General features: G+C 38.8%; 1 protein-coding gene across 1 annotated transcript in view; it reads right to left on the reverse strand.

Moving 5' to 3' along the window:
• LOC136863061 (dnaJ homolog subfamily C member 2) overlaps nt 1-25,471 on the reverse strand; it is a 153,538-nt gene that overhangs the window by 92,992 nt on the left and 35,075 nt on the right. The window contains exon 3 of the mRNA XM_067139391.2: nt 16,995-17,070. Within this exon, the coding sequence (XP_066995492.2) occupies nt 16,995-17,070 (76 nt within the window). The remainder of the gene's footprint in view (nt 1-16,994; nt 17,071-25,471) is intronic.

A 25,471-nucleotide genomic window follows, 5' to 3' on the forward strand; every position in this document is an offset into this window, starting at 1 on the left:
ATGAATGTTTTTGCATGAAAATATTCACGTTGGTCGCACACAACCTATCAAAATGGGATAGATACAAGGGAACAAATGGTTTGATGGCACGTTCAAGCACAATACACAATCTGGTAAAGTTGCGCTCCTCCTGGATTCCTATTCCAGACATTAATCTACGCAAAATGAAGACAACTTACAGATGATGATTCCTGCTGGTGCCTCAAGTCAACCACACTAGACATATACAGGTTTAGAGTATGGAAAGGCTTTGTACATAGATTATCTGACACGGTTGAGATCACTGAATTTGGATATCATTTTGGTGCAGAGAAAACAATCTTGAAAATTCATACATACCACCAACCACCACATACCACCAACCGTCGTCTCCTCATTTTTGTCCATGTGGCAATACACCTGGTACTGAAGCCAGTACTTGTCCAAAAATCCAAGAGCCTTAGAGCTTTCTGTGCAATGTTGTTTTGACAGAGGTATGCTCTACTTGCTCTTTTCTACAATTCATTAAGCGTGGTTGGAGTAGAACTGCTTTGTGCTTTCAACATTTCTACCATGAGCTTCACTGTTCCAGAAACTAAATGGAGTAATTCGCTTTCATGTGCAACGTCACTTGTTGTACTGATGCATCTTTATTTCCCCCATAACAATCTTATAGGGGCTGCCTGGCCGAGGCGATAACAGCGTGCTCGGTTCACCCGGAAGGACGTGGGTTCGAATCCCCATCACGGAGTCATAAAATTTAAGAAAAGAGATTTCCACTTCCGGAGGTGCACATGGCCCTGAGGTTTACTCAGCCTACACCAAAAATGAGTACCAGGTTAATTCCTGGGGGCAAAGGCGGCCAGGCGTAGAGCTAACCACTCTACCCCATCACATGCCGAGGTTAACAGTGGTGGAAGCCTTTACCTTCCACTCCTCCAAGGGCCTTCATGGCCTGTATTGAAGTGACTTTGCTCTGCTTTGCTATAACAATCTTATTCTATTGCCTTTACTGACAAATTATTTGTCCTTAATGTCCTTAATTTTTGTGATGTGCTATGCATTTACACAACTCAACAAGGTTCTGTGAATTGGGAAGGGAAGGGGTGGACTTTTAATATGCTAATTGTGTTGCTGAGAACAGAATGTTTTCATAATACCAAGAAGAAAAGTTATAGAGTTATAGAGTTTCATACCAGTCCCAGGGGGTAAGCTTCTGTTTTCAATTTTTCTTTTCATTTTCTTCTTCTGGTTTCAACATAACTTCATTCCCTCTTTCCTTTCCTTTCAGATTGAAACTCTATTTTGCGCCAGAATATGCTCGTTTGTCTTATAAGGAACGCTAAAACTCTCCCCACATTCATGTTTCATCGCTACGCTTTAATGAGTTATTATAAAAACTTCTAGTTTTTATTTGCTAGCGTGTGTTTATTGACTAGCTTCTGACAGCAAGATTGCACCTCTTTTATGAATTTTGCTTCTGCTGGAGTTCAAGTTATACGTCAAATTCAGTTTGTTCAATGTTATGTGCCTTTGACTAGTTCAATTTGGAATCGTGACAAGTCAATGTCAACCCCAAATATCTTGTAGTAGTTCTCGACCGAACGCTATCATACAGGAAACATCTAACCAACCTAGCAGCCAAATTAAGGTCACGCAACAACATCATCCACAAACTAGCTGGCTCCACATGGGGAACTTCTGCATCTACTTTATGTACTTCAGCTATGGCGCTGATGCTTTCCACAGCTGAGTACTGTTCTTCAGTTTGGATCAACAGCTCTCATGCTAAAAAGGTGGACACGGTCCTGAATGAAACAATGCGTGTTATAAGTGGCACAGTAAAATCTACTCCTCTTTTCTGGTTGCCAGTGCTCAACCACACAGAACCTCCTAGAATTAGAAGATTGAATAACTTGGTCAGAGAATACAACAAGATATTAACCAATCCTGATCTCCCCATCCATGAAGATGTTAATGTCAGATTCAGCCGCCTCAAATCAAGATCTCCTCCTATTCAAACAGCACAGGAACTTGTTAGTAGGGATTTCAATCCAAAAACTGATTGGCAACAAGAGTGGAACAGCGTAGCTCCGACTCAATGGCAGACACTGTTCAATTATAAGAATCTTCCAGCTGGCTTTGATTTGCCTCGTAAGACATGGGTAGCCCTCAACAGAGTCCGTACTAACCACGGGTGATGTGGATCAATGATGTTTAAATGGGGTATAAGATCTTCTCCAGCCTGTGACTGTAGTGCAGTTAAGCAGACTATCGACCATATTGTCACCGAATGCAATGGAAAGGCATTTGCTGGATCCAGCCAGGACTTTGTGGTGGCTTCTGCTGAGGCCATACATTGGCTTGAGAATTTAGATCTAACTCTTTGAACCCTTTTGCTTGCATGATTGTTTTCAATGTTATAATGTGTATATCTTGTAATTTTATATTTAATAGTTTGTGCTTACCGTTCATGTATATTTAATCTTTGTATTGTTTTGTGTATGTTACCATACACTAATAATAATAATAATGAACTCTATTTTAACCCTTATTTATGAATCCAAAGGAACTTCATCCTTCGCAATATTAATCCACACTTCACACATTGATGTATATTTACGTCACAATATCCACTGTCATCTTTCAGTGGCCTCATAATGTTTTTAATTCCTCAGATTGCCACCGTTAATGTACTCCACGACAAATTTTGCTTTTAACTTGCATATACTGTTACAACCTCAAGTCTAATGTTTTTATTGTATTGATTGTTGATTATCACTTTTTATTATGATATGGTTAATTTTTAATATGATGATAACATTCTGTATATTTTAAACTCAGAGCCCTGACCTAATTTTCATCGCATTAAAGGCTGATGATGTTCGCTATGATGAACGAAACATGTCCCAATACTAGACACTTCATGAATATATTATAATTCAATGAGTGTATTGTAATGTATTGAATAGGTGGTTATAAATAAAAGAATTTTATAATTTTAATATGGCCTATATTTCGACTGTTCGCTTAGTGACCAAGATAAAGGTTTCGCACCACATTTAACTTGCAACAGATGCTATGTAAAAACTTACTCAGTGTCTGAAAGGGGAGAAAAAGCATGTGCCTTTTACAGTTCCCATGATATGGCATGAGAAAGCAAATCATATTGATGACAGTTAATTTTGCATAAACAAAATAACAGGTTTTTCATCAAAAAATAAACAGAGAATCTCATATACCAATTTATGTTCAGCCATCAGACCTGCCAATAACGTTAGCTCCTTCAAATTGGCAAGAATTTTCAGAATCAGAGGATAACGATTCAGACAACTAAGTAATGGCATCAACATCAAGCGACCCTTTTTACAGTTCTGAGGAAGAAAGAATACATTTTCCTGCACAGAACAAACTGAATTACTTAGCGCGTGCCTTACTGAACTTCTGGCTTTAACACTTCAGAAGTGGAAGTTACTGGAAAGGAACATGAAAGTTTCCTTTTTAAAAAGTAGGAATCAAGACCTATTAGCTAGCATATTTTAAGAAATATGGTTTGCTCTGTGCTTGTGACGTAAATGGTTTGACAGTTCACAAATTGTAGGTTTGGGATTCTCCACCTAGCCAATACTTGTATAGTGTTAATTACATGTACGAGGTGTGTTCAAAAAAGACCGAACTTCGTAAATTGCACGCAAACCGCAACATTGAGCAAGTTGTGACTGTGGCGGCGCCTAACGGCAACTTCTGACAACAGACCGCTGCTTTCCGCATTCCATTGCCTGCATTATCAGTTGAGTTAGAGCCTCTGAAGTGATTGCGTGTGTCACATGTTCGTCGAATTCTATAATGAAACAGCTTGAGGAACAACGCGTGTGCGTGAAGTTCTGCTTCAAAGTTGGGAAAACGTTTGTGGAAACACTGGAGATGAGACGTGGGTGTATGGTTACGATGTCGAAACCAAAAGGCAATCATCACAGTGGGTGGGGAAAGGTTCTCCTAGACCGAAAAAAGCACGAATGAGTCGTTCAAACATCAAGGTGATGCTGATTGTGTTTTTTGATTGGAAAGGCATTGTCCATCACGAGTTTGTACCCCGAGGCCAGACAGTGAACAAAGAACTGTACCAGAATGTTTTAACGCATTTGAGAGATGCTGTGCGCAGGAAGAGGCCTGAACTGTAGGAAAACAAATCCTGGATGTTGCACCATGACAATGCGCCAGCACATGCCTCTCTCTCGGTCCGCAGTTATCTGGCAAAGCACCAAATTCCTGCTGTGCCCCATCCGCCCTATTCTCCCGACTTGGCTCCAGCAGACTTTTTCTTATTCCCCAAATTGAAAACCACCTTAAAAGGACATCGTTTCCAAGACATTGAAGAGATCAAGGAGAATGCGACGAGGCAACTTCGCGCCATCAAAGAAAGTGCATTCCAGGAAGCATTCCAAAAGTGGAAGAAACGTTGGCAACACGCTGTTGATAGTGCAGGGGACTATTTTTAAGGGGACAGTCTGTGAAATGATGTAAGCTACATAATAAAGTTTTTCTAGCCACAGTTCGGTCTTTTTTTGAACACACCTCGTATTTACATTTAAAAGTACATTATGAGCCCAGGACTAGTTTTGATCCTCTGTTGGGATCATCTTCAGCTGCTAAATGTATCATGGACATAAATATATCAAAATATCAATACATTAAATTAAAAATATTACACTATTTAAGATATATACAGTTCTAAATTATGGTAATAATAACACATGTTAACATCCTCATCACATATCTGAGTTCGTTCAAGATTCACTTTCACACCTCCACATACTAGTTGCAGCCGTTTACACACAGCATTGTTGTTTAAAAATTCACATGCACAGATCTGTGGCTAAATGTTAATAATCACAACAGCATTTGGTGAGAAAACTGTACAGGATCTGCTGTCAGATAGATATACACAAATTGGTCAAATGTTTGAACGGAGTCTGTAATATAATATGGGCTCAAATCAATGACGCTGTCACATTCAGTAAAACAGGGCTGAAATTGTTCCATTTCAAAAAACAATGTACAGTGGTATGGAAGTTTTTGCTGTCTACTGATGTGTTGTCTTCTTATGAGTATTGCATTTGTGGTTAGGAGAGAACCTCCTTTAAATAAGTTGATATAATTTCACTAGTTGTGAGCTGTTGACATTTGATTGTGTAATATGGGATATCTAGAATGAAAAAGAAATATGTAGTGTTAGAGAATGTCTGAAATTAGTATTAGAGTTTATTGTGATTCTTACTCTCTTGTTTCCCGAGCTGGTTGCTTGTGTCCCCGTTGAATATGCTCCATATATTGTTCCTCGTTTGGCGTGGGCTATTATTGGGACTGTGGGGAGGGAGGATGGGAGGGGAAGAGGTGAGGTTTGGAGGGGTAGAAGGGAGGGGAAGAGGTGTGTCTTGAGGGGTTCTTTGTATGTGTTTCTGTTGTTGTTTAATGATATCCTTCAACTAATGGGGAATGGTAGCGTCATAATGAATGTTGGTTTCTTCTGGGATTTCATTGAGATTGTGGTTTGGGTTGACATATTGATCCACATGTATGTAATATTCTTCAACAATGTTTAGCATGGTACCTTTGGATACTGTTTTGAGAATTTTCATGTCACCATGAATATTGGAAAAGTTATGTTTGGAGCCAACCACGTGTTGCCCCATAGACGAGAAAAGGTTGTGTTTTATGGCATTAATATGTTCAGCAGTAACGGGTGTTAAAGCTCCTATCTGTTTGGCCAACATAACTTGCTTCACAGTTGACACATTCCAATCTATAGATGAAATGAAACTGATAACATATGACGCATGTAAGTATCAAAACATAAGAATCAAAATAGTGAATATAACCGAGAACACTGCTAACATACGATAAACGGTTTGATGTCAAAACTAAACATTGTATACAATAATGAAGAATGGTGTTTATTTATGGATCCTTCGAAAATTAGTTTGAAGGCTGTTCTACTTCACAATGATAATGAACTGTCATCTGTTCCTGTGGCCCATGCAGTTGTGTGAAAGAAACACATAAAGATATGTAACTGATTCTAAAAGCCATTCAATACCAGCAGAGGTGCCAACTATTACAAATTGTCCATAATTATTATGGATTCCACCACACGATAAATGGCATTACGGTCAAAGGATAAATTATTACAGAAAAGCGATGACATTATCACAAAAAAATTCTACGAAACTAAAGGAAAGATAGATTAAAAGTCCAATCCTTTTGAGCATTACTCCTCAACACTCCCTGTTTCACTGTTTGTGAGATGGCAACGATGCTCATTCAATCATTACTTCCTTTCACTAACCGTGACCATTGTGAAATTCATTATGAATAATGACGGAGCTCTACCATGCTCTTTTCCACTGTAAAATCTGAAGTAATGTTGTATTCGCAGTATTAAGTGTACCTTATAACAAATCTCTCACAGGAAGAGTTTCAGTGTTGATAGGAAAAATCAGACAATTCAGCCTATATTAAGCACATCTACACTGGAATCGCTTATAATTCAGAAGACGAAAATGTCATCATAGGGGGAAGGAAGCTTCAAGAAACCCTACAATGAAAAGCAGCTGCTGGGTACGAAACAAGCTACAAAGAATGTTTTATCAGAGAACTAACACAGGTATTGTGCATATTTTATTGTGTAATAATATGTGCTACACATACACTAGGCTGGGAATATCAGAGACCATCTCTAGAAACCATTTGGGAATAGCTTCACACAGTTTGGACTCTATAGTCGGAAATGAAACTATTTTGAAAAGGTTCAAAAAAGACGAGACCTCAAATGCTCTCGGTCTCGACTGCAGTGCATGGCTTACGAGATGGCAGTGAAGATGACATCACTTAGAATGACGAAATGCTGGTAGCAGGGAAGTTAGTGGCGCAAGGCAATTAAAATGAAAGCAGTGATCAGGTTTTCTGTGTGGTAGACCTACTGCCAACTGACAGGGACAAATGACTGGCCAATGACCTCTACAGGGTTGAGTATGAAGCAAGACGAATTTCGTAGTGAGTTTTTATGACTTGATGTCCTTCCTGACGTCAACCTCATCAGAGGAATTAATGAGATGAAATGAATGACGTGATATGAGCAACTAAAACGGATTATATTTACTTTATATGCAGGCCTAAAAGTCGTGTTCACCTGTTATTGACTTTTTACATTTACGACATGTAATATATACACAAAAAACTTTTTAACAAATTTTGCATTTTGTAACAAGAAATGTATTATTTTCAAAATTAAAAGTGGCACGACCTTGAAAATATAACAATAATAGTGAACATGCGTATGGGTAGTTTTTCCATAAATTGACAGTAAATGAGTTTTATAAGAGTTAGTAGTGCTGTAATATGTTTAATTTCAAATGTAGTAATAATAATAAATATAATAATATAACAGAATACAATTAACAATTATTATATTTTATTTGTTACTATCCGTATATACTATGCCTTTGCTGGCGAGATGTAGTGTTTACAGTGAACAAAATTCCGGCACCTCGGCGTCTCCGAAAACCGTAAAAGTAGTTAGTGGGACGTAGAGCAAATAACATTATTATTAGTCTCGTCACCCACCTGCACGATCACCACCGCAGCTCACATCAGGGGCATCTCTTGCCCCTCCACCAATTTGCTACCTCAATCACAGCCTCACCACACCATGCCCCCTCCAGCACCACAACGCAGTAGTTCATCCAGAATCACAACGAAACGATCAAACTCCAACCCAGCAGATAACAGCTCTCTCCGGAAATGCTCCAACGATATCAGTGCCGCATCAAACACCGAAATTGACGACACCGCAATGGAAGCAACTCCTCCACCCCATAACACCAACTCCTTCACTGATTTTCTCCCAACGTCTGGAGCACACCGCCCCATCACCAACCCATGGTAAGTCCAGAAGCCTCTTATTGGAACACACAGTTACTCTCTCCTGAGCCCCACTCCTGAATTCTGCCTACCTCGTAACATATTTTACACACTTTCCGGGTTCAATATGCAGCGTCATGAAATAAGAGACATTCGTCCCACTGCCAATGGATTAATCACCAAGGTCAACGGGGATGACACCGCGTGCCGTCTCACTCACTCCATAGGTGCCGCACAGTTAGGCTCTGCTCTCCACTCAAACCTCTCTCCTCCCCCAACACATCATTTTTAGCTATGTTACTCGGAGCGTTGACCAAGACTTATCCGAAGAGGCTATAATTACTGAACTGTCTGTGGAGGGCATTCTGGTTAAGAAGGCTTTCCTCATCAGAAATGCCGTGGGACCCTCCCGTGCTCCAGCCCCTCAACCAATCCAATGTGAAAGGTGTCTGGTTTACAACCAGCACACACTGCACTGCCGAACATCCCGTATATGGACACTGTTCCGATACTCACCCCACCTCCTGCTGCCCTAATGTCCAGCACCCCCCCCCCCAAATGTAATACCTGCAGGGAATCGCACCCTACCTGCTCCCATCAATGCAAGTCACATCCAGCTCCTCCTGAGAACCGTCCCGAAATGATTGCCCCTATTCGTACCATCGATGCCCTCATACAACCTACCTGCTTCCTTTCCCCACCCCCGACCCTCGAGGATATCATTCGTTTCATCACTCTCTCCCTCCTTAACATCCACCCCTACCACCCTTTGGTCCTAGCTCAACTACAAGTGGCTGCCAATCAGACTCTGAATTTGCACTTCCAGACATCCCACTCCAGCCTCAACACTCGCTTCAACTTCAACCCCTTCGAAACATTAGTTTGATAATGGCCCTAGCTCCTTCCAGAAACCAGCCTCCTACACCCATCTCCATCATTTTCCTCAATATCCACAGGAGTTCTTTTACGTGCCAGTAAATCTACCGATGACCGAGCTCGATAGCTGCAGTCGCTTAAGTGCGGCCAGTATCCAGTAATCGGGAGATAGTGGGTTCGAGCCCCACTGTCGGCAGCCCTGAAGATGGTTTTCCATGGTTTCCCATTTTCACACCAGGCAAATGCCGGGGCTGTACCTTAATTAAGGCCACGGCCGCTTCCTTCCACTTCCTAGACCTTTCCTATCCCATCGTCGCCATAAGATATATCTGTGTCGGTGCGACATAATGCAAATAGCAAAATAAAAATTTTAAAAAAATCTACCGATGGGCGAGTTGGCCGAGCGCGTAGAGGCGCACGGCTGTGAGCTTGCATCCGGGAGATAGTGGGCTCGAATCCCACTGTCGGCAGCCCTGGAGATGGTTTTCCGTGGTTTCCCATTTTCACACCAGGCAAATGCTGGGGCTGTACCTTAATTAAGGCCACGGCCGCTTCCTTCCAATTCCTAGGCCTTTAATGTCCCATCGTCGCCATAAGACCTATCTGTGTCTGTGCGACGTAAAGCCCCTAGCAAAAAAAAAAATCTACCGACACAAGGGCTCCTTGGGTGACTCCTACAGGGAGTGACCTATTTGAGCACCTTCAAATACCACAGGACTGAGCCAGGATCAAACCTGCCAAGTTGGGGTCAAAAGATCAGCGCCTCAACTGTCTTAGCCACTCATCGCGGCGGTGATGAGACTGAAACTGTGGTGGTAGTAGTGGTTGTGATGGTGGTCATGGCGTTGTTCATTATGAGCGCTCGCTCGAAACTGAGCTGTTGGGTACTTACTATATTTCTGTTTCCACAGACGAAATGGGGTAAATGTACTGAAGTTAGTTGGGGAACACAGTATGGTAGATTAGTTGGATATTTCAGTTTGCAATGGATTTAGGGAGACCATATTCGCTGAGACCACTTCTCCAGTCCTTTATTAGTGTCCTGTCAATGCAAACTTCAAATGCCGAAGAATAGATTCTACACACTACCACAGCTGAGAGATATGATAATGCAGTTGTGACTGTCTCCACTTTCTTCAATTTTGATTTAATTAGTCCAAAGTTCTGCTGCATTGTAGAAAAGAATGTCCCCGGACAGGAAATAGGTGTGTAACTTCCACTTGACAGACTCTGGCTAACCATGAACAAAATGAAGTCTAGTTATGACTAGTTATGAATTTTTATTTTGCCCTCCACAGGCATCAGAAAGCAAAATCACTTTTTTCACATTAGGGAATTCACTAAGTTTCTTTTTTAAAGCATGGTTTAGAAATAAGGCAACTGATTTTGAATCTTTTTTCACCTCCATTTTCCTAAAACAGCACATAAACGAGGAACTGTTATGGTGTATGTGAATATTAAATGCATACAACCATGGAAGCCTTTTATAAAATTGGCTGGTTACATTCAACTTAGGAACTGGTAGATTTTGAGAATAGTCAAACTCAACAACAAGATAAGAAGAGTCTGTTTTGCTCTTAAGGATAAAATCTCTCTTCATGGACAGGTATCTCTCTGTCTTCCTTTACTTTACAAACATCTCTTGGATCACTTCTCAACGCGTCTTGATATTGTGAGCAAAAATTACAAATGTCTGTCTTCGGCTGCTTGAAGGCATAGTTACAATGTTCTTTAAAAAACTTGAAATAAGTTACATATTTCATAGTAAGCTTTTTACCAATTTGTTCAAAAAAGTATTTGGAGACCATTTCAAATAATGTCTTTACATTTAAGTCTGGATTCTAAAAAGTAATTTAAATTTGTTTTACTGCCATAATAATGACTCTCTTCACAAGGAATCATGCTTAAATGCTCCTTTAATTTAACCCAGACATAGGATTCCACTTTATGTGGACGGTTGTCGTGACTGCCCCTTCTTTCTTCAAAGGTTTCATTATGTAATACCTTTTTTTGTATGACCCTCAGTCTCCTTACTGACACTTGGAAAAGCTTACAGAGAGCTTAGATCCTGCTATAAATAACATATACTCCCATGTGTTGTTTCGAAAGGTCTTTGGATATTCAGTTTTCTTTCTATTTGGTTTCTTACCTTGTAGTTCCATGGTGTGTGCTAAATAACAATCTTGCAGTTCCTTACTTTGTCCATTATATAATTCTTTTTGTTGAATTTGTGACACTTTTACATGACACTTTTTCTGGCAACATTCGTTCACTGGCACAAACTCATCTTCCTAACCTCAACTCTGGTAACATATGTATCAAAACTTGACCTCTTCCTTTTAGCATCGGTCTTCTTCAAACTGGTGCTGCAGTAAATCTTTTTTTCCTTTTACTTCCTTCAGGTAAAAACAAACTTACATAAACTAATATCAACAGATCTAGTGCACAGCACAGGCTCCAGACAACTGCAAATCAGACACGATAAGTGCTGCCATTCACTCTAATGGCAAAAGTATGAAACTAAACTTGGAGGGAATATACTATACAATATGGCGGATAATTTCGAACGATTTCACGAAAAATGACCCATAGGTCTACAGGTCTATATTCCAGAAAGATCCTCAATTTTAACATTTCCTGAACACTAAATGTGGGTTTTGCCCTATTATGAATTACGTTAAATCGAATATAAAATTGCATTGCTCTCAAGGAATAAATGCGGGTTTACGTTAAATCGAGGTTACGCAATATACACATATATATATACTATACCCGTCCAAAGGTACCTTATGGGAACAAATGGATATTTGCTTTAATTCGGTGTAAATTTCACGCATACGTATCAGTTGATAGCCAGAGCAATGTGAGCCGGAACTGGGTCAAGTGGTCAAGGACACATGAGCTACGTCACAGCGGTGTACTCATCCTGCAAGAGAAGTTTGGAGAAGGGGCGATAGATTTCTGGAATGATCCATACTCTCACAAGAGGGGACAAATCATATTTAAGCTAAAATCTCGACCAATAGGAACTATAATCAGGAGACTACGTTGCTTTACTTGTTCGTTGGTCAAGAGGTAAACTTTAGTATGGTGTGAAGGAATGAACAGATACGTTAGAACAGTGAGAGAGGTAAACATTAGTAGGGTGTGAGAGAGGTGAACGTTAGTATGGTGCGAGAGAGGTGAAATGAGAGTACGGTGTGAGAGAGGCGAACAAATACAGTCTTCTTCTTGTTTAGTCATGAACAGTCATATTCTTTCTCTGGTATTTTCTGAAGGAAAGAGACGATGTCACGGAACGAACTTCTCTTTTGATGGAGTCTAAATGAAACAACTTTGTCTGGAAGTAAACGCCTGGAACTTTGTATAGGTTATTAATTAATGAGTGAACTTGCGGAAACGTACAATATAGAGTACTACAGGGCATGAGTCGAGAGACAATTTTAAGCAGTTTACGGCATGTGGTACGCAACTGTAGGACATCTAATCAAGAGATCAATGAGGAGTTAGATGTATTGGACATTATTCTATCCTGCCAGAAGAAATGGGGCATTAACTGTTGTACATCTTTGCATCAAGTGTTAGACAAGTTAAGTATGATAGTGCACAACTTAGTGATGTAATACAAGTGGATCAAACCTCTAATTTGAATCTCAGTTTCAGCCTAACTACGAGAACAAGATCATCACTTATGGATCAGCGAGGGAGCATCTCCACAAGAATTTCAAGGAATTATCGCCACAACTTCATACTGCCTAAATGTGCAGACATCGTGTACTTCTAAGCTGTAATTGTGTGAGCCAGCACGATGAACTTGTAGGACCTAATGTAATCGAGAGGAGAAACCCATGTTCATGTCTACACATCCCAGCTGAATCTGTCTGCATCCAAAATATGAGTACCCACTAAACCATATTTCTTTCTTTTCTGTAGATTTCATAAGATTGTATTCTAGACTTCTCTACTATTAGTTAGATTTGATTTTCTTTCACTCTGGTGTTGGTAAAGTAGAGCATCTGTGTTGCTAGTTCATTAGTGGTGTCTGTCTGTCTGTCTGTTAGATCATCAGCCCAGAGGCTGGTTGGATCCTCAAATAGCATCACCAAAGGCTGTGCAGTTATAGGGAAACCACAAAAACCAATGGCAGTACCAAAATGAGGCGTACTAGGCAAGATGAGGAGTGAGGTAGTTTACCATTGCTTTCCTCACTGGGCCAGACTAAATAATATTCTAATGTCTAAAGGATATAAATAAAAATAAATAATAATAATAATAATAATAATGAGGAGATTGAGATGGAACTCTACATGGTTAAATGAACTACTCTGTAGGTACGGTGCTCAATTTCTCAGGAGTAATGTGTCATTGGAAACAAATGGATTTAATTTGAACGCAATATTGTCAATTGAGTATCACGAACTTTCACTAATCTTGAAATTTTGATTTTACAGTTATTTCGATTCACCATCGATACCTGAAGTGGAGTAACAGATGATAATAAATAAAATTTTGATTTAAACGTAAAATCCGAGAAAAGTTCCAGAAACATCTACTTGTAAATAATATTTTTTTCTTTACATTCAGAGAATTGAACTCAAAAGGTTTTGTTTGAAAATGATGTCCAGAATTTTGTATGTTATTAATAAATGCTCACTGTTGTTTTGTTGTGTATTTCATTGTGCCAGCTGTCACCAGTGACCTGCGAATATAAATTATTAAAAGATAATGTCCCGATATAGCAACTTTGACTCTGCGAACGTTCCACCCGTGGGGCTCCCGCGCAGTTAGCTTAGTGACCCCGGAAAAGGGACAATATGGAGGCACGTTTCACCTGATAGTTTCACATGGACTACAACACATCAGAAAATGATACAGATGTTGATTCCCATAGGGAATCTGAAATATTTGTCCCGAATGAGTAAATTTATAATACCAATATAAATGGTCTGTTATTGGACATTATAAATTTTCCAGCTAACTCATTCCTGGTTGCCAGCGTTTCGCCGTCATTTGCTAGGTTGGGCTCATCAGTTGGTATTTAGCACACCTACCAAGACGCTGGCCACTGCGTAGGCTACTTGGCACTGCCGGTGGCTCCAATGGGAATCAACATCTATATCATCTGATAGCTAAGCAGGCATCAATTTTTGGTAAAGAGACAAAGTTTCTCATAGTGCACTGGCACTGCCGGTGGCTCCAAGTAGCCTACGCAGTGGCCACCAACTGATGAGCCCAACCTAGCACATGAGGGCAACACGCTGGCAACCAGGAATGATTTAGCTGGAAAATTTATAATGTCCAATAACGGACCATTTATATTGGTATTACATCAGAAAATTGTGTCACGCCATGCAGGCACGCCCATCCCATTCAAATTTTGATGGTCCACAATGTCTGAATTCCAGAAATAAGATTGAAAATTTGTCATCATTATATGTTAATTGGATATTGAGGCTATTATCTAGAGTTTTTTGAAACATTCATCAAACAGGGTATTCTGTGTTACTTTATTATCAATGTATTGTACTTGATGCAGAGACAAACTCTTAAATTTCTTGTGATATGTTATAAAAATGTAATTAATTTCACAATCTCCAATGGTTTATGATCAATTAAAATGCCTCAATAATTAATAAACAGTAGAAGTCCGCTATAACAAGTTCAGTATATAACAAGAACCCCGTTGTAACAACAGCTTTTGTCTGTCCAGAATTTTGTATGTTATTAATAAATGCTCACTGTTGTTTTGTTGTGTATTTCATTGTGCCAGCTGTCACCAGTGACCTGCGAATATAAATTATTAAAAGATAATGTCCCGGTATAGCAACTTTGACTCTGCGAACGTTCCACCCGTGGGGCTCCCGCGCAGTTAGCTTAGTGACCCTGGAAAAGGGACAATATGGAGGCACGTTTCACCTGATAGTTTCACATGGACTACAACACATCAGAAAATGATAGATGTTGATTCCCACAGGGAATCTGAAATATTTGTCCCGAATGAGTAAATGGTCTGTTATTGGACATTATAAATTTTCCAGCTAACTCATTCCTGGTTGCCAGCGTATCGCCCTCATTTGCTAGGTTGGGTTCATCAGTTGGTACCTAGCATACCTACACACCTACCAAGATGCTGGCCACTGCGTAGGCTACTTGACACTGCCGGTGGCTCCAATGGGAATCAACAGAGACAAACTCTTAAATTTCTTGTGATATGTTATAAAAATGTAATTAATTTCACAATCTCCAATGGTTTATGATCAATTAAAATGCCTCAATAATTAATAAACAGTAGAAGTCCGCTATAACGAGTTCAGTATATAACGAGAACCCCGTTATAACAACAGCTTTTGTCTGTCCCTTCAAAATTCCTATATGAAACTGTGCATTTTCCTTCGGTTACAGCAAGAGTCAGTGAACAGTATGATACTACAGCAGGAAATTGTGCAATGTGCTGCTAATATATTCTTTGACTTCCTCAGGAATTTTGTGTGGTCTGCTGCTGTGCTGGCCCCTTCTGTCAGGAGTAAGAAGAGATTTACCTTATTTCATGTGCTTTTGAAGTTTTTTTTTTTTTTACAGTGAAGAAAATGCATTTTTGCATACAACTGTTTCCTTACCATCAAAAGTTGTGAAGTACTTATATGATGCCACCTTTTGACATGGGGCCCCTTTTCTTGTTCTTTTAATGGGCACTATTTTTAGGGAACTGAAAAATATTGAATTTTTTGCATTTACGTCAAGCGTGTAGAACGAAGATAAGATCGTTTGTCACTGATTAATTTTTTCACTTGAAGCATTTTAAGCATCAAACTGCTGTTTATCTAGTGTCATGACCAAGATAACACATTTTGTTTATTAGCATTTGATGAATGATGGAGCTACGTTACAGGTCTTGTCACTATTCCAGTTGAAGGAGGAGGCATGTTCATATAGGTTTTTCATACCTCCTTTTTCTCTTATAGTAGTGTTTTGTGTGTGACATAACTCTTTGATCAATAAAATATAGCCTACATGTTCCTGAGCATCAGGGAGAGTCAGGGTAATCTAACACATACAACATTCATTCATGGTGAAAAACCACTTTTTTTCAAAATTGTAACACAGCACCTTCATCCAATTAGCCCTTCAATTGAAAGAAAGATCTTAGAACAGCAAGATAAGAAGGAACAGACATTTCAATGGCAGTTACAGAGATAATAATAATAATAATAATAATAATAATAATAATAATAATAATAATTTTGTGTGGCTACCGCTAGCCTGGTTCCTTATTGGCAGACCCTCTGACAAGTGTGGGCAGCATCTGAAGCATATGGGGAACTACGTGTCAGCGGGGTGAAGACTAGTGTATTTAGTGTGCGAGTTTAAAAAAATGTTGGGGGAAGCACAAATACCAAATCCCCGAGCCATGGGAATGTACAGTTTGAGATTACAATCCCTCAGCTGAACATAGAATCAAACCCAGACCCCTGAGGACCAAAGGCCAAGACAATGAACATCAGCCATGGAGCCAACTATACAGTTAGAGATAAGAGCGGAAAAACTAGTATGAATAAATGAAGCTGAAGAACCATGATAAAAGAAGCTGAAACTTTGGGATTGCAATGGACTTGAGTCACACTTCTACACCTAGTTGCTAAAACAATCAAAAGATATTAGAAAGAAGACTGAAATGAAATTGGAAGAACTATTTTGTTTCAGAAGTAGATAGCAGTAGAACGTTTTACATTATGATGTAAAGGAAAAGCAATGGGAATATGAGAAGGATATGATTAACGGTACTGATTCAGAAAAGTACTGGATATAAATGATTAAAAATTATAGAATCATTGTATATTGAATATTGCAGCTACATGAATTGTGATGGTGGTGATTGCCGTAATAGAGGGCAGAAAAAGAAAGATACAAAGAAAGAGACACAAAATGCCAGTTACTGATGGTTGAAGTTTGGGGTAATAACATATGAAGCACATTAAATAAATAATTAAAGATGATTAAGGCACATAAATCAGTAAGAGATAAAAGTGTTATCAGATACAGATAGAAAATAAATCAACCTGGAAAAGTTTAGTGATTAGAAGGAAAAACAGACTGAATATTTTGGAACTTAGCTAAAGTAATGTAAACAGATTTCAATAAATTCCCACAAGCATACGTCCTCATTCTTAAACCTAATGCTAAAAATGCACCAAGACAATATTTTGTTAAATAAAACTTACAGGCTTTCTTGATATCTTCTTCAGTCGCTGTATGCCGAAGTTTCTTTAATCCCAAAACAGCATAGTGGTCTTGTTCCTGGAAATTATATCAATAATGTTAGGTCATGCATGTTCAAATTCAAGACTACAGTATTTAATGTCAGTTGATAGCTGGGACTTTACATCTAGGATGTAATAAAAGAGGAACCAAGAGTTTTTCAAAAACTAAATGTTCAGTGTCTACAGTAAAACCTGGATAGGGCACTGTACAAAGAAGCACATGAATACCACATATTAAGCAGGGAGAAAGTAAACAGTATAATAGTAACATGGATGTTTCTCATGAATCTCATGATAAAGGAGACTAAGTGACTATCATTTTATTAAAGTACAGTTTACCATATTGTAGATACAATATACATCCTCCTTATGATGCAGCTGCAGTGAATGAATCACGATTTTTTTAAATATAATTTTTAACACAGATGGAATTCTTAATGAATCAGCAAGCTGTTTCTGGTTTGGATTAGTGTTTTCATTGGGTTTATATAAATTAATTTGATACAGAGAGTGCTTTCCTTTTAACACTCACAATCACAGACAACCTTCAATATAATGAACACAACTAAAAGGCAATCCTAGAACTGTCGAGGTTAACCAGTAAGGTATGTGAAAAAAGGTTCTCTTCTCTCATTTCCTTCTTGGTGATTTCTACACTGAATGGAACAACTTGTTTCCAAGAAATCTTAAATTGGCCTCTCCTTGCCTCTACAGAATTAGTTCATATGTGTGCTCCATACACACTGCAGACTCATCAGGGTGATATTAACATAAGCTGATTGCGAGGTCTCAATGGCAACACCTAACCTAGCCAAGTTTACAGGTTTTTTCAGGCTTGTAGGTACACTTGCGACGAGGGAGTAAAATATTCCATTTCCTCCAAACTTTGCTAAAACTGAAGAATATTCCCTCAAAAAAGAGTGCCTTACATGGGAGCAGCTCATGATTTAAAGGGGTATTTTATAATTGCTTTCCACAGGAAATGTCTAGGGACTACGCAAAAAGCATGTATTACCTTGAACAGTGTAATAAACAGGAGCGTCTTATACAGGTATTACTGTATTAGGTTTCAGTTTCAAAGAAGTACCAGCAAGGTCATTAAGATAACATGATAAACACAGTACAGCCTCAATTCCTAATATATATGTGGAAATCTTAAATGATTTTCCTTTTAGTCTAGAACAGTACTACTGTTTTATTCTGTGACCTCCTAATCTCATTTGTTCCTGGCATTTTATTTCAGTAGTGGGTCAAGACCAGTAACAAACTGCCCAGCATATAGATGATGATGCTTGTTATTTAAAGGGGCCTAACATCTAGGTTATCGGCCCAGCCCCCCTCCAATATGGAAAATACAGTCTTTACTTTAGAGTGTCTGTTAACTCAATCTAATAATGTAAGACTACAAGATCTCTCATATAAACTAAGACCGTCAAAGCAGTGTTCTTACCCTGTGATATGTAAGCTACAATATAGGAGTCGCGCGCGTGGTCTTTGACCTTGCAAGCATCCTGCTTGTGTTCGACCTGGCATGCATCAGTCGCCAGTCTGAATCTCAGTTATTAACATGCTGCCACAGTTATCGCTGCAACATCATATTTTCGTATGTAAAAGTTTTGGGTTCATCTTAATTAATGTGTGAACAGTCATAACTCTCGCTGTTGGTGTGCAGAAAATCCTATTAGTGTTTATGAAGTCCCTCATTATGACAGATAGAGTGGTGTTTGGTGTGGTGTTAGAGCAAGATGAATGATTGGGGCTATTTTTTTTTTTTCGAGACGATAGTAAATGCAGAGAGGTACCAAGATGACATTTTGACACTGTTCTTTCACAAGTTAACGGAGGATGAAAATTCGTGTGGGTAGTTTCAACAAGATTCAGCCCTATCTCATACAGCAAAAGATTCCCTTTACAAACTCAGAAGTGTTTGCAGACAGAGTGATCAGTCCTGGTCTACTTCCCCCGTATCCTCCAGATCTAACAGTGTGTGATTTCTACTTATAGGGTAAACGAAAGAAAAAGTGTATCGAATAAATCCTTGCACATTGGAGGAACAGAAAGAAAACATTACAGTGACGGAACTCACTCGCGTCAGCCAGAATGTGGTTACCAGTTAGGTAAGTTCAGGTGAGATAGCTGCCATACCGCAGGGTACAAACACCGTGCATTCAGTCTTAGTTTATAAGAGAGACCCTGTATATGACAAGGTAATGAATGCTGGAGAGAATAACAGTACAGTCAAGACACGTCAGAAAATTTTGCATTTTTGAGCCACTGGAAGGGAAAATGTTCCCAGTTATGAAAAGTTTAAATTTACAATCAGAGTAGTGAAGAAGACAAAGAATTGCAGTGAAATAGATCCTTTCTTTCTTTGCTAGTGGCTTTACATCACACTGAAACAGACAGGTCTTATGGCAAAGATGGGATAGGAGTGGGAAGGAAGCAGCCATGGCCTTAATTAAGGTACAACCCCAGAATTTGCCTGGCATGAAAATGGGAAACCACGGAAAACCATCTTCAGAGCTGCCGACAGTGGGGTACGAACCCACTATCTCCTGGATGCAAGCTCACAGCTGCGCGACCCCAACCACACGGCCAACTCGCCCAGTTTAAATAGATCAAAGACTAAATCCCACGAGGTTTTACATGCTTGTCTCTGTTTGTTACCCAAAGCCTTACAAGGCAGCATTCCCATATGGGGGTCATATACATGAGAAGTTATTGTAATACAATCCTTAGATGATAAACGATTCACAAGTGGAACATTAGCTGCTAACAGGGACCATACACCAACAGGGCAATACTCTTAACTAGTGGGTAGTGACTAATGGAAAACGAGACACGAAAAAGATTGTTTATGAAAGAGGGTTCACTATACTACAGAGTGACAGTTAACATGATTTAAGTAAGCTTTTAAGCAATAGCATGCTGCAGCTGTTGACAAGCAATATTGATTCCGTCTGTTCAAATACAGATATCCTAACATGATTTTTAAATTAATTAAATAGCAGAAGACACATGCTGCTCTGCAGCATTCATTATGAATAGGTCAAATAACATGTCTTGATATGAAATTGCTCCATGGATTGCCCAGGTAATTTCTTGAATGTTTATTTTTAGGATTTACTGTATATTACCTGTTAATTTTATGTCGAGTAAATTTTCGTAGATTCTTTTTCGTGACGTTGATTGATATTTTACGAACTATTTTGTCATTTTAGAGTTACTATTGTGTGTTTAATTGAACATTTTAGATTATTTTGTTTTGCAAGGAACTTTATTCTTGTTGAAGCCCATATTGTCTGGGAAGTAGCCAGTCTTTTCAAAACTAAAAAATAAATTAAAAATAAGTGATAAATGTAGGCTACATATATACGAGTCATGCTATAAATATGATCTAGACTATTCGAACTGTCAAGGGGACTGTCACCAATTAGGCTAGCGAACCAGAGACCTGTGGACTGAACACTAATCTCGGTTGTTTTGTAGATTTTCTTTTTTAAGCCCCTCTGAACCCCCATACCAATGGAGGCTGAACATGGACTTAAATGGCATCCAGTGTGTAACAATTCATCTCAGCAATCCCGAAAAGTATGGATCCGACATTAATATGTTTCAATGAATTTTACATGTCATTCCTTCCCAACCCCCAACCGTAGGGGAGCTGGTAGGGGGGAAAAGAAAAAAACCACACACACTAAATTTTGGCCATTTTGTTCTTCAACCCTTTCCCCCCAATGCTGATGGCGACAAACAGCATCTGGAGTACCACTGTTCATTTCAGCTATCCTGAAATGTATGGATTCAACACTACTATTGGTCATTTTCAATTATTTTCTTCATGTCACTCCTTCCCAACCATAGGAGTGCTAGAGGTTTCTTACCCTAACAGTATTTTTCTCCAGATAGTAGATCATGTGTACCGAGTTTGGTTGAAATTGCAGGTTTGCCTTTAGATGCCTGCAATTTTTAATCATTTAACTTTGCCCATATCTTTATGTAAAGATGTTACTCCTTAAGTCTGTGAAACCCGCTAAGTACAGAATGTGATAATTATTTACTTTTGCATTCTCCTGTGGTGGTTAGTAGTGTGACGAGTTGTGCGTGTGTATAATAATAATAATAATAATAATAATAATAATAATAATAATAATAATAATAACAACAACAACAACAAAATAACCAGCGTATTAACCATCTACAGACATGAGACTTTCATACTCGCATTGGTTTTTGACGGGAAGGCGGTAAGACTGATCGCCATTAATAAAATCCTTACAATTATCCCAGTCATCATTGCAACACAGCTCACGATGATGTTCTTCGTTTTGATATAAACAGTATGAAACTCCACTACATAAGCAATTTCGATCACCTCATATAAACACTATCCTTTGGGTTCCCATGACAGTAAATTAGGTGGACAATGTTTGTGGTGGAGAAGTGAGAGGGAAAAGACCAGTAGGAAGGCCAAAATGTAAAATGGGAAGATGCAGAGGAACAGGAACCTTACTCTGACAGATAAAATGGCAAGCGCTTGTACACCACACCCAGGAAACCGATGATGATGATGATGATGAATGTTTGTGTGGACAACGTGAAATACTCTCAACAAATCCACAACTGATTTCTCAGTTATGTAGAATACAGCAAGGAAACTTCACACCAGATGACCCATGCACGTGTGCCCTTTAGAATTGTCGTCATGCACATGGCCGGCAGTAGACCAGCAGGTGGCCTTGAAGTACTGGCGAGCACTTTGGCCAATCAAAATGCTACATTTTTTCTTTAATAATTTAAGAATATGTGGCAATAAATGTTCATGGTTTTAAAGACACACTGCAAATCTACAGGCAAAGAGCTTTCTCAGAAATTATTTTTAAGGTATAATTTTAAAGCTATGTAAGGCTTTATTTATAACACGAAGCTTTGAAATTTAAATTACAAACTAGGATTAGATACCCTATTACCATAAATGTAAAAGTTTTTACTCAAGTAATAATAGTTAAGTTCTTGAAACCATCCAGCTGCTCCCGAATTGTGGTTGACTGGTTGGATGAACCACACTACGAACATGAGGATGTCTGCCTGGTCCTTAAGATCACCAGACCTCAATCCCATTGAGCACATCTAGGATGCTGTCAAGCAAAATGTGTGCGCCGATGACCCTTCTCCAAACAATCCCTGTGCATTATGGGAGGCTGTACAATGGTCATGGAATTGTACGACTTCCCACACTTCCGGTATCTTGTGGAGTCCCTGTCATGCTACACTGCAGTTGTCATCAAGATGAAGGAGGTGCTACACGCAACTAGCCATGTATAACTAATTGAATTGCTAATCAGTAAACTTAACCCTTTAAACGCCAATGTCCGTTTGATCGGACATTCGAGGTTCAGTCTAAAAACACCAACGTCCAACTGATCGGATGTTCCGTCAAAAAATATTTTCCAAGTAATTTATTCATTTTAATAATGTTTAATACATGTTTTGGACTAGTATTGGATTAAACAAGACTAAATACAACAGTTTTAAAGTTAGTTGCACTGATAACCTTGTAGAAGCTGATGTTTTGTTGTAGTAGTTTGCGGGAGTAAGTCTGCTGCAAGATGCTAGCACTAGCTAGTACTTCTCCTGTCTACAAAGGTTGAGGCAAAAAGTGAAATGAAATCAAAGAAGGGAAAAAGTTATTTATAACCAGGAAGCCATCTGTTATTCGGCAGTACAATTCTAATATGGGCAGATTTAACTCATCAGATCAAATGCTATACTGCTATTTAGACGAGCGCCGGACACAAAAATATTGGAAAAACCTGACATTTCATATTTTTCGAAGAATGATACTCAACTTGTACATTTTGTATAAAGATAATACAGACAAACCCCTATCAAGATTTGACCTCACAATTTCATTAGTTGAGGAACTTGCTGCCGAGTGGCTTGGTGACCAAGCGGCACTTCAGCTCCCACGGGCGGGCAAAGAACCCCTTACTCTTTTACAAAAAACCACAACTGTTCTGTATGCAGCAAGATTAGTACTACTCAAGGTGGTAAAAGGAAAAAGACCAGATACATAAGTAAACAGTGTAAGAAGAGTGTACACCCTTTGTGCCTCCCTAAGCACATTTGCTAGAGAACGTCGTAAACATGTGTAAATATTAATAAATAGTTCCTTGTATCATATTTTTAAGGCAATAAGTGAACTTTTGAGTGTTCAGCTTGTGTGAAATACATATTACTAATCAATTTTTTACCTAAAACAAACCAAGAACTGCAGCTATTTCCATATAATGTAAGATTACAAAATTTCACATTAATGTAATAATAATAATAATAATAATAATAATAATAATAATAATAATAATAATAATAATAATAATAATAATTGTGACTGCAATATTGTACATAAAGCTCTATTTTTTTATATGTGGCATAGGAAACACCACCTCTCTAAAATAATGCAGTTTTTGATAGTAATAATATTTTTTCTTCATGTTTTTGATCATGAAATACCTTTTTTTTTTTCAAGAAAGAAAATATTCATTTGAACCATCACTTCATAAAATAAAGATTTATAAAATAAAGGTGCATTAACCTTTAGAGTGCCGAGAAGATCGCACTCCTCCCAACTCTCGCTAAAACTGCCGGGAGCATGACTGTGCTCTTCTCGCTAGTGACTTAATAAACACTAATTACTGAATATTGTTTCATTGATGGGTGGAAAAACTGGTTGTGGTAGGACAATATAGGCAAAGAATTTTCATTATTGCATGCAGATTGTCACTACATTTGCTTGTTCGGGTTTTATGAGTGCTTGGACTTTGTGTGTGTTTTATGAAGTGTCGGTGAGTAGCTAGTGAAAGTGGCAGCATGGTATGATGCTGACGGTGAAGTGTTTGCGAACGATGATGAGTTAGTGGAGTATTTGAGCACTTTACTCTTCAATGGGAGTGATTCTGAGAATAATGACTTGGACAGTGACAGTAGTGAGGTTACGGCAGGAACTGCGCAAGTAAGTGCTGAGAATATATCTGTGATCTTGGGAGGATTCTGAACTTAGTTATGGAGTGAATAATGGTCCTGAGTGAGGATAACGATAACGATGATGATGATGATGATAGCAGTAATGCTCCCCAAAGATCTGTTTCGGGAGGTTTTCTTAGGAAGTGATACTCGTTATCAACCTGCACCTGTCTACTTGGAAAATCCAGGTTCAACGCATGTCCCATCCTGCAACGCAAAACGTATTTCATGTTTTTATCTTTTCTTTATTTGGGCTCTGTGGCAGCTAATGGTGACAGAAACTAATAGATACGCTACTCAATTCTTGAGGTCAGCACAACAACTGAAGCCGAATTCCCGCGTAAAGAAGTGGCGGCCTGTTGCCCTAAAGGAAATGAAAGGTTTTATCACTGTATTGTTAGAGATGGGAATTACACACAGACCAACAATATCTTCATACTGGAACACTGATTCTCGAGTCATCCTATGGTTTTCAAAGATGTTCTCAAGGAACAGATTCGAGCTAATACTGAAATTCTTCCACCTTGTGAATAATGATTCATTGTTTCCACCAGGCCATGTGCTCGCTTCAGTCTTCTTGTGGATCACACCAACAATATTTGTTCAGACAACATTACACTCCCAGCCAACACCTTAGCATAGAAGAGTCACTCTTTGGAACAAAATGTCATTCCTCTTTGTTGCAGCATCTTCCAAACAAAAAAAAAAAAAAAAACAAAAAAAAAAAAAAAAAAAAATCACAAATGGGGGATAAAATTCTGGTTGCTGTGCGACTCAATATCGCATTATTGTTTGGGTTTCTCCTGCTACAGCGGAGCAAAGATCAATGTCGATAGGAAAAAATATACTGAAACATGGACTAGCATTTCTTGTTATGATTACATTACTGGCGATAGGCTACTACCTAATGAAGGGCTATCATGTGGTAACGGACAATTTCTTTACTAGGATTAGTCTGGCCCAGCATTTGTTTTCTAAGGGCACATACTTCACAGGTACTCGCTGGCGAAACAGGAAGGATATCCCTTCAGAACCGAAAGGTAAATTTGCTATTGGTGAGGCTAAGTACTTAAGAAAGGACGAGGTCCTGCTAGCTGGCTACCGGGAGAAAAAATCTGAAAAACATCCAGTTTTGCTCTTGTCTATGCATTCCAATGCCGAAAGCAAAACTACCACCAAAGCAAGAAAAAACAGACCTCCCAAGGAGGTAACGAAACCGACAATTATACACCAGTGCAACGAATTATGGGGGGTGTTAATGGTTTGAATATGATGATATACACTTACCTAGATGAGCACCGGACACTCAAGTTTTGGAAGAAGGTTCTCTCTTCAATTTTTGCGAGAATGGTGCTGAATGCATATATCATTTATAAGGAAAACTCCTCTACCAAGAAAATGACGAGGTTAAAATT

Source organism: Anabrus simplex, chromosome 2 (assembly GCF_040414725.1).
Source record: "Anabrus simplex isolate iqAnaSimp1 chromosome 2, ASM4041472v1, whole genome shotgun sequence".
Lineage (NCBI taxonomy): Eukaryota > Metazoa > Arthropoda > Insecta > Orthoptera > Tettigoniidae > Anabrus > Anabrus simplex.